Source organism: Beauveria bassiana (assembly GCF_000280675.1).
Source record: "Beauveria bassiana ARSEF 2860 unplaced genomic scaffold BBA_S00025, whole genome shotgun sequence".
Lineage (NCBI taxonomy): Eukaryota > Fungi > Ascomycota > Sordariomycetes > Hypocreales > Cordycipitaceae > Beauveria > Beauveria bassiana.
The window spans coordinates 356698-367525 of NW_007930860.1; the positions used below are offsets into that span (position 1 = coordinate 356698).

General features: G+C 50.7%; 2 protein-coding genes across 2 annotated transcripts; one reads left to right on the forward strand and one right to left on the reverse strand.

Annotated features, from left to right (window-relative positions):
• Positions 1 to 91: 91 nt before the first annotated feature.
• BBA_07542 (uncharacterized protein) lies at positions 92 to 1806 on the forward strand (the record flags this gene model as incomplete). Its single annotated transcript, XM_008602639.1, has 2 exons — positions 92 to 1134; positions 1185 to 1806. 2 exons carry the CDS (start codon positions 92 to 94, stop codon positions 1804 to 1806), a joined length of 1665 nt encoding a protein of 554 aa, XP_008600861.1.
• A 2509-nt stretch (positions 1807 to 4315) lies between these two features.
• BBA_07543 (Leucine Rich Repeat domain protein) lies at positions 4316 to 6689 on the reverse strand (the record flags this gene model as incomplete). Its single annotated transcript, XM_008602640.1, has 2 exons — positions 4316 to 6420; positions 6497 to 6689. The coding sequence occupies 2 exons, from the start codon at positions 6687 to 6689 to the stop codon at positions 4316 to 4318; spliced, it is 2298 nt and encodes a 765-aa protein (XP_008600862.1).
• Between the last annotated feature and the right edge of the window lie 4139 nt (positions 6690 to 10828).

A 10828-nucleotide genomic window follows, 5' to 3' on the forward strand; every position in this document is an offset into this window, starting at 1 on the left:
TCATTTCTATCTTCTTATCGGTCATTCACATACTCGGTCATTCATATACTCGGTCAATCACTTTGAGCCTACCTGTGTCAGTACTAGCACGATGCCTCCCACATCTGAAGACGAAATTCCTGAAGACGCTGAGGAATGGTTTGATATGGTTCAAGAGGCCAACGAAATTAGTTCGAAAGCTTCGATGCATATTGCCCATACCAACTATCATTCAGGATCAAGAATCCGTCACTCGGAGTTCCTTCACCTTCGAGCCTTTTGGCAGCCGCACGAGGAAGGCGTTCATGTCTTGCGTCATTACATGAGCGATGCTGAAGTGGAGGGCTCGAGCTTTAAAGGCTATGTTTCCCCGAAGAACATGAATCTCGCCGGTATCATCTGCCGAAATCTCAGCGGCCACTGGCGCGAATATCGCGCTCAAATCAACGCAAATGCCAGTTATCTTACCTCCGACCAAAGCGCGGGCCCCTGGTCCTTGGTACGTATGTGGCAGTGTCTTGTCGCTCTGCACACCAAGAAATCCGATCGGCAGAAGAGTCCAGACATTGAAGACGACTACAGCCACATCATCAAGACCGGTTATACCTACAAGGCCGAGTCCCGAAGCAGCGGCGTGACAAGAGAACCCCAAAGCGCGCAGTTTGTTAATCTACCGCTACAAACTCCTGAACGTAGGTCGCGGCCCGCAGTGGCAATACATGGCACGCCGGCGGCTATATCTTACAGCAGCGGGATGTCGGTGCCCGGCAACGTTCAGTCGGTGGACGAGATGTACTCCAACATGGCGCTCCTCTTGTTTTTGCAGGCAGCAACCACCGAGGCCTCCGAATACTTGGAGAACATGACCTGGATCCCGCCTCGGCTTGCCCTCAAGCTCACGGCCGCCACGGCCGCGGGAAACGGCGCCAAGATCGTTGAGCTCATGAGGGCACTAGTCGACGGCTACCTGTGCAAGCGCCACGGCAGAGAATTTGAGGATGCGCCGCTAGCCATCTGCGAGGCGAAGCCGTTCGTACGGAGTGAGCATATTTCTAAGACGCAGCGCCAAGAGACAGCCGAAATGGCATCGTGGATCGCACATCACGGCGACAGCAAAAACGGCCTTCTGCAAGATTCCGCGAGTGGAAGGAAACGGTCAGTGCGTTTCCTTAACCTACCTAATAGGCAAAGACTAACTGGTATAGCCGCCTCATGATATCGCAGGACCGCCACGAGATTTACATCATCATCGGCGAGTACGGTGATAAGTATCAAGACTACATCAGGGGCAAGATAGAGCTCAAGGCCACGGCAGATGAGCCGACCACCTCGCACGAGTACCAAAGTCATCGTCATCAGGCAGCGGGCTCCGAAGCTACCGTAAAACTAGCTCGAGCAATTGAGGACATTTACTTTCTAGACGACCAGCCGACGCAACAGCAGCAACAGAAGGGTCAGAAGGGTCAGAAGCGTACAGATTCAACGGCGTCATCGAATACCTCTGTTCGCACCATGTCCACTCGTGCGCGTACGAAGGCGGCCAATGACGCACCTCAGGCAGACGAATTCCTCATTATGCATCAATTTGGGCCGTTTCTGACCCACAAAGATGACCACATGGAGATTCTTTTGCGCCGGATCGTTGCCTTTATGCTGGAGCTGCGCGGCGACGAGAGCCAGAGGTCTACCAGCCAGAGGTCTACCGAGAAAGAAATCCTTGGCAGATTTCCTCCGCCTAATGAAGAATTCCTCGCGCAAGATCTGTCACGGTCGTTTCCGCCGCGTTCCGAGATGAAGATGCACCCTTCTGAGAAATACCGATACTGACGTTGAGAAGGGAAGAAGGGAAGAAGGGAAGAAGGCACGGGAAAGCCGGTGGGCAGAAAGTAACAACTGTATTCCCTTCAGTATTCTTCGTTTCTCGGAGATACCTCCAGGCTATAACAAGATGTAGAGCGTTGCTTGAATGATTGACTGGCTGTTGATTGACTGGCTGTTGATTGACTGGCTGTTGATTGACTGGCTGTTGATTGACTGGCTCTTGATTACTGGCTGATCATTAACTGATGTTGAGATTAATCGCTGATGATTAAATGGCTGTTGATTAACTGGCTGACGACTACTTACTGTTGATTGACTTGCTGTTGAGATTGACTGATGTGGATTGACTGACTGATGATTGACTGCTAATGATTGACTGCTCATGATTAACTGCTGATGATTGACTGCTGATGATTGACTGCTGATGATTAACTACTGATGATTAACTGATGATTAACTGCTAATGATTAACTGCTAATGATTGACTGCTGTTGATTCACTGGCCTGTCTAATCAAGATTTGCCATCGTAATTTCCCGCCCTTTTCCCTCCATTCATCGCTCTTCCGCCAACGACGTCAACAGCGATCGAACCGTCACAAGAGCCTCCTCTACAGCTAGAAATGACCGCAAGCCTCAAGTCCAGCAGCAGCACTGTTTCAATCGCGTTTTTTACCCCTCTCTACCTATGAATACACACATTGCATATCAGGTTCGATTTGCAAAGAATGGTTATGCCCAGCCCAGGAAGATGAATAAAATTTGCACAGAAAGCCCCGACAACCCACTCTGCGGCCCGCGTTTCCCGCAGCGTTTTCAAATCCCAAAATGCCCGATTCGTACGTCTTTGTTCAGGTACGGAATTCAACCGGAACCACCCGAACTGTCTTTTTTTTTTTCTCCCCATTAACGCGCCACGCCTCGTCCGATGATCCCACTGCGCAAAATCACAAGCCAAACCCCTCTCCGGATCACACGGAATAGAGTGCATTTAGAGTTTTATTCCCTTCTCCAATATTTACAACCGCCACGTTCTTCTTCCCCGCTCAGCCTCTTTGCCTGCCCACGTTTGTATATATTCTTCTTCTTTTTCAGCAGGACAAGGCCATCTCTTCAGTTGTGGTGGTGGCTTATCAGCCAAAAAACCGGAGAATGTCTCACACTAGCCCACCCATCTGGCGTGCAACTGGATACTAAACGTTGCTACGGATTAGGCTACCTTTAGTCACTTTCACGATCCTCTCTTGCATCGCCAGCCTCAATCACAGCACAGTAACTGCGCCAAGGTCTGTCTCGAGTGGTTGAAACAAGCGCCTTTTACAACAAATGACATGTCGCTTCGTTTTCCATCTCGTCCCATCTCGTTTGTCATTCTCTCTTCTACTTGTCCGGTTTTAGAAATTGCCAGAGAAAATAGCAGAATAGCTGTCGACGTACTAAATTCAAGGCAGAGAAAAAGCAAATAATGCAGAGAAAAAGCAAGTATTGGCATAAATACATCCCATCTTCGATCCCAATTGGCCACCGTTACGAGACAAATTCGAGCGTGGGCGGAGTGTCTCGCCCGCCGGACATAGCGAGATTGCTTTGCAAGACACCAATGCACGCTGAGCGGTGTTTATGATCATCTGCTTCATGGGTTTCATGCAACAAAAAAGAGAAGTCGATACGTCGTCAGTTCGAATCGTCTTTCATCTCTGGCAAATGAGACTCTCTCATCCGATGACAGCTCGCTCGTCCGACATCCTGGGTCACTCGCGCCAGGCACCCAAGGTCTTTGTTCCCAGCCACCACCTCTGTGAGCAGTGCATTTTTTGGCCCCTCCGCGTGTTTCACTGGTCGGTGGCGTGGCCGGGCGTCCGATATTTTTCGTGGGCCGTATTGTCGGTTTCCGGCGTCCCGGCCTTGTCGTTCCTACTGTCGCAGCACATTTGGTTTCAGATTGTCCTCGCTAGGGCTCCAAGACATCACAGAGTTGACCCCCAGCCCATTCGCATGCACGCCCCGATGACATCATGAGACCATGTCAGTCACCAAGTGTTCTTTCCTGAGTTGTGTCATCCCATCAAAACAGTTTGCATCAGGGTCCACGGCTGGCAGAGGTGGATGCTCGCTTGACTGTGACTGCTTTGCTTTGCTAAATGTCTCGAGCTCAGATGGCCCAAACACGCCGTGCGTGCCAAATAATCCATCTTTGACTATCTGTGGGGTTCATAGCTTAGTGAGTGAGCGTACATCTGTCAATTACATCAAAGGCATCATTTCACCGACTGCGAATCTCGGCCAAGTCAGCTCTGGGCTCTTTTCGCTACACGGTGCTGGCCGTATAGCAACTCGTTCCATCACCAGATCTGTGCTCCAACCTTCACCACTCAAGCCTTAACAATCTCGCAAGATCAATCGCATCGAAACAAGCTGTTCTGTTGAAATGCCGTGATTCAAACCCAGTTCCTGTCTCTGATTTCCTGCGGGGTATGTGCATCAATTACTCGATCGGGACATGGAAGATCGACGTCCTTATTGCTTGGTCGATACTTCTAGGCAGCCCGTCCAATAGAAATGCGGCGCACCGAGTGGAACGCCTAAAGTGGCATGCTTTTGGCTGCCTTGCAGATCCTGGTAGCATGAGCGTCCTGCGGCACGGTGCTGTTTTAAGGCGCCGAGAACATCGCGCATTCCCGCCAAGTCTTGCGGCGCGGGGGTAGCCAGCTCACCTGGCGGCATGAGAGCTGCCCGCCACGCAGTGTGGAAAACGTATGACTTTTCAGGCACGCCTGCAAGAACTTGAGCCGGGGAAGCTGGACCTACACTGGCACATAAGTTGCGATGATTTAGTACAAGTCGGCGATAGTCGTTGATGATGGGATTGCTGTGCGGATGCGCCGGGCCAGCCCACACCTGCAGCTCAAAGCCACATCCATTCCACTCATCCTGATAATGAATAAACTCTGCCTTGTCTCGTTTGGCTTTTTCCAGCTCGTTATCTTGCCCTGCACTGACATCTGTAGCGCTTGCACTGTCAGAGCGTAGCCGGCGAGCAACGCGAGACTTCGTGTCCGATGAACGCGCAGAGTGATGGCTCTCACCCTCAAAGAAGCTGAAGCCCCTCTCCCCGCTGCTCATCAGGTGTCCAGCATCCACATCCTCAGCCGCAGTAGTGTCTTTGCCAGGACAGTCGGGACCAAACTCCAGACGGAGATGTCTTAGACCTTTCAGCATACCGGGCCAGTGCCACGATGCTGCCTGGCTAGAGTGGCTTGCATCTGAAATATGTCTCTCCTGCAGGGACAGTAGTTTAAGGAAACCCAGCAGGCGCTCAATCAGAGGTCCAGACGATCGTCGAGGCACACACGTCAATGTGAGTGAGGAGAGACGCGGGTTCATGTCCGGCACATACCGCTGAGGATAAGCCTTGTCAATTCGAAACCGTATCGATGTTTCGGCAACATGCAACCTGGCCAAGGAAGATAGCCCATCGACAGTTAGAGTAGGAACATTAGTGACAAGCGAATGGTGTATTCGTAGGGACCGTAGATTGGAGGAATACACAGGTCGAAAGACATGTGCTAGTCCTACAATGCCATGCAGCGATGTATCACTCGGCCAGAGCTGCTGAGCAGGGCTTCGAGGTTGCACTAAAGGCATAGAATCGCATGCAAAGTGCTCTATCTGGCCGTTGGATATCCGGAGCAATTTCTCAACGCCGCTCCCCGAGATTTGGTTGTATGAAACATCCAGGTGGGTGATGCCTCGAGAATTACGGTATGGGTCTTCGACATCATAGTGTGTGGTTTGATGCGATAGGATGTGTGTTGCTCCGTCTGCGGAATCCGAACGCAAGGTGCCTCGTCCATCGGAGCGAAAGACTTGTCTTTGGCCATGTAAAAAGTACGGCTGCGCATCGTATGTTGGGGCGTCTAAGTGATATCGCTCTGGACTGCTAAAGCTACCACTGAACTGAGACTCCTCAATAAACTCAAATGCGCCATAAGTAATGGTACCGTGATTTGAAGCTGACAGCTTGCCCTCTACTTGGAAATGGTCAGGCGACCGCAGGGACGAGGGGGGGAAGCAGCGCTCTGCCAAGGTCTGCAGAATACAGTCCGTGAGCCTGTTATGGCTTAGATCTAGGCTCCAAAGCCGCAGCTTGTAGAGTTCAGCTAGCCCAATAAAGGTGGCATCGTCCAGTTCGCGGCCAGCGAGCTTCAATATGCGCAGATCCGGCAGAAGCAAGGGCTGAAGAAGTGGTGCTACCGAACCGGGCAGATTGGATACATCGAGATACACAAGCTTCTGCAAGGAGGGCGAGGTGAAAAAGGTACCAGGGAGCTGTGTGGAGCAATGCGAGATGCTGAGTAGCAAGGGAGAAGAATGTGTCTTTGTAAGGCTGACAAGAGAGTTTGGGTCAATCTCTATATGGTGGTCAAGCAAAAGAGCATTCACTCGAGGTAGGAGCTTCAAGGCCATATGCAGACTACGGAGAAAGCGGGCGTTTTCGTCCGTAGCAAACTGGTAACTTTCTGTGGCGAAATCACGTAGGTCGAGGACGCGGACCAGGCCGCGGGTGGATAAGCGGACATCTCCGAGCTTGACGAACGTGAAGTCGAACCACCATGAGAGATCTGCGGAGGAGACATCAGAAAGTGTATCATACAAAGAATAAGCTGCAATAGGAAGGGGCGTAGCAGAGCAACTGACCATCATCCGGCTTTAGTCCACGTCGGCGAACAGTGGCTAAGATGTCTATCCACAAGAGAGGCGCGAATAGATTCCAAAAGTGGCGATTGACCAGGCAGAGGGCATGGTAGTCAGAAGTGTGAATATATGGGGAAGCAACTTGTAGCCAGTCAGCACGAGTTGTGGCCTCCTGGTACGAAGGCAACGATGGCATGTTATGATACACAGCCGGCAGGGTACGTCAAGCGTCAAGCAACGCACAATCTGTGGCTCTAGCGAGTTGAAGATGATGCAGCGCGAACTGAGGCCAGGGTGGAGACGGCTCTAATGGAAAGTCGTTCGAGGCGGAAATGGCAGACTAATTACTGCTGACGCTGTGTCAACGGTGCACGATCGGTTTTCCTTTTGGCAATAGTGGGTGGCCAACTTCAGCTGCCCAAGCCTACAGACCGGAGAAGAGCTAGGGCTGGCCGACACATCTGAAAACCAATAGAGGTTCGAGGATGCAAACAGAACGTCGCGGGGGAGGTGCGCTCCGCCGGGATACAGTAGGCGGATGGCGGGCCGCAGAGGTCAAAGCGATAGCTGCCAGAGGTAACAGTACCCGATTGGGAGGTGAGCGGCGAGCCAAAGGCTCGGTGGAGGTCAGGAATTAGGCTGGTGACTGGTCTCACTCGGCGAGTATACAGTTGTATGCAGATCGAAGGCTCACAGGCTGAAGTGACCGTAGGTAGCTCTCGGAGTATGCGCTGCAAATCCTGTAGTGGCGTGGGCTGCTGGGGTTGGTGATGGATCCAGGGAGCAGCAGGGCTGGGTGAGGTCGCCGAATGGTTAACGCTAATGATGCAGGGCGCGCGGGTAATGATCCGAGTCGAGAAAGCGCATTGAAGAAGAATGGCGGAGACGGGATTGAATTCAATTCTGCGCGGATGAACCAAGGCCTGTTTGATGATGATGGTATGAGAGAGAGCAAAGATGAGGAGACGAAGGGCGTATCGCGGGGCAGCCACACAGGTGCGTGTGTGCCAGCTGCGAGCTGGCCTGGAGGTTGGCCGACGTCTGAGAAAGCAAACGGGGCGCGCCGCAAAATGTGGCTTGAAATTATTGGTTATGTGCAAGATGAGAGACTCGTCATAAAGTGATGATTGTTCATAAAAACAAGTATCCCTAGCAACTGCGCCACAACGTCTGCAGCAATGTTCGGGCGCATGCCGATTAACCGCCACAAGCCACACAGGCGTGATGAAAGAGTCCGCAACGCTTGTGTGGCGTTCACGACCACCTGAACGCCTTCCTGCAGCCACAAAAGACCCCCCAGAAATCAGCCATACGCCTGTCGAGCTACCACGCCTATCGAATGAAGCTTCCCCGCTTCGTAGACTGTAGACTGGAAAAAACACGTCCAAAACTACATATGCAAATTCAAACTCTGTTTTGACAAATAGCCCAGCGGCTGTTCTCGCCCCCCTTTCACAGGCGACGATTGTAGGTCTTGAAAAATATCCACAAACGAGAAAAGGGACATCTTGCAGGGTGCGGCGCCGCAGTCTCCGACAGCACCACTTCGTCCGCGCCGAGCCAGCAATCCATGATCCCGGACCCCCGAGCTGCAGAGGGGGTGGGCTCAATGGAAGAAAAAGAGATGGTGACAAGGGACCGACATGTCAGAAAGTGAGGGCCGAGTCATGGTCAACAAATAATGAAAGCCACAGCCGGCGAGCCCACGGGTCGCTTGGCGATGTCTAGATGCCATGCCTTGTGCGAGGTGTGCGCCAGATGAAGCATGCTTATCAGTATGCTCATTTCATCGCGCAGCTCTTTGTCTCATCTCTCTCATCTCTCAGCTGCAGCATCTGAGAATTACCATGCATGACAGCTCATCACAGGGATCCCCCCCGGACGCCGCCAGCCTGACTAGCACGCACACACACCCCCCCTCTTCCAGCAACTCGAATAGAAGGTACGGAGTACAACGAGCTTGCGCCAGGCTGCATAGACGGATCTGATGAAAGTGGCTTGAATGGGCAGCAAGAGGTCAATGCCTGCGGGACGATTCTATTTCAAGAACCACGTTGTTCTCTGGGTATTTTTTTCGAATTTACCCTGCGGTTCTTTCTTGGAAAAAATAAGAGAAGGAATAAAGGCAAGGATGCATGTCGCTGTCGCCAAGCGTAGCGCAAGTTCAGCTGGGCGCGCTGGGATACCACGACCATCACGACTTATCACGACGTCATCTTCTGCTTCACACCCAGGCTTCAATAATGACACAGCCAAGCTTCCGGTGGGCTGCAACAATAAAGTAGCCTTGACCGGCCCATGAGCGCAAGTGGCTATGGCCCTTACAACGACCATTCATGCTGGTTTCACATGTCAAGCCAAATTTTTCTTACACGTCCTTTTTTTTTTCCCGCTGCGTCGACCGAGTCATGATCAGCTGATTTTCGATTGACAAGGCAGCGGAGTCGAAATCTTTTGCTAGAACGTTACATTTCTTCTATAAAAATGCCCGATGCGTGATGAACATGCAAGATTGCGATTATTTTTTAATTGTCACATGGCAACGCCAAGACCAATGCATTCGCATCAATGCAAATTCCGATCTGTAGATGTCGCAGACCGCATCAACAATGGAAGCTATATGAGGCCGTCGAATGCAACGTGCCTTCTCTTCCATACCTGTATGAGCCTGCTTTACCATTTTCTCACCTTGTGGGATGGACCTGAAATTTATTCCACGCCGTGACATAGACAGCGTTGCTCGGCAATAATGAGCTAGAAAACGGACCGAGAGACATGCTGCTCGAATAATAATACTGCTAGGTGGAGTTGTAAACGAAGTAGACGAGCTGCGCCACGGAAAAAGAAGTTCATGGCCACCCTGCGCATCTACTCGGTGGAAATGCGAATTGCATTCGATTCGTGGATGAATTACCCAACCCAACTACCCTCCAGTCGACCACGGTACCATCTCTCTGCAAAATGGCTTGCCGCTTAACAAGGTTTTGTGGGGGGGATTGTCTGTCGATCTTCAAGCCCACCAACCCGAGCAAAGATCGATTTCAAGTTGGTACATAGGCTATCCCTAAGATGATCATGGTCAAATGCCAAAAATGCGAAGAGAAACCCATACTTATTTAGCAGTGTCTCTGCGGTGCGCGTCGTGGCAACATTTTCCCCAGCCGTTCGTTTTTTTTTTTTAGTGTCATGGGCGGGGTTGGTTTTGGACACATAGGGCAAAGGAAGGAAGCCAGCCCATACTTCATTTCTAATCTGTCTTTCCAGTCTTGTTTTTTTTTTATTTTTATGTTGTACTTTTCTTTTTTTTTCACACATGTTCAAGACCAAGGATCCCCCCCCCTCCCCACTTATACGATAGATGCCGGCGTCGAAGAATAAGCAAATTTAAAAAGGTGCCAAGCCAAGATCCAGCAGGCGCACAAAAGAGGAGACCTCCCAAGTATTCTACCCGTCCAAAGGAAATAAAAAAAAAAGAAAAAAAGGAAAGAAAAGTAATAAAAAGCCTGTGCGCCTTTTCTTGTCTTAACGCTCCAACGATATATTATATATTACCGGCTTTTGCGAATCCACACCCCCAAGAGGGGGGGGAGGGGGGGTGTATGAGAGCGGGATCTAAGACAATTCACACACTTTCTGGTTCCCTCACCTTTCCCAACTCTCTCTCTCTCTCTTTAAATTATTTTAGTGATCCCATCATGGTAATCCCCGCTGTTCACCTGCCGCACGCCACCACCACACACTAGTTTGGTTGGCCACTTCTTTTCGGATTCTCGATACATTTCAGGTTATACCCATGTCAGTTAGCTAGCATGTTTTTTTTTTCTTTTTTTGCTTCTTCTTTCTGGACCACGAGCCCAGGTCCCTGTCTTTCGATTACCGTCTGGGATGTGTGGTATGCTGCGGTTTGTGCTTTCTCTGTACTTGCCCATATTGCGCTCCTCTCCATGATATTTCTCCATTTTCGCTGTTACCCTGGGTCGCAAACGCGAGCGCGTATGTGAAAGTAAGTAAGAGTGTCATCAACTGAAAGAGACTGCCCTCACCTGTGACTTTTCAAATTCAATGGCCCACCCAATTTTCACAGTACGAGGGACACGAAGCAGACTTGACCAATAAGACGAGAGAAGAAGAGTGCCGTCCCAGTGACAGAATAGAGTTACTGTTGTGTAACGAATGCAGGGTCCCCAAAAGTTGGATAGTAAAGGAGAAAGAGATATATTGCAGAATCGTAACCAGCATTGTCATTTATTTGCGAGGTTGCGGTCATTGTAAGCTACATTACAGTATACTAACTATGTATGTACTAAAACACAAGCATCCGCTTTGGCATCACTA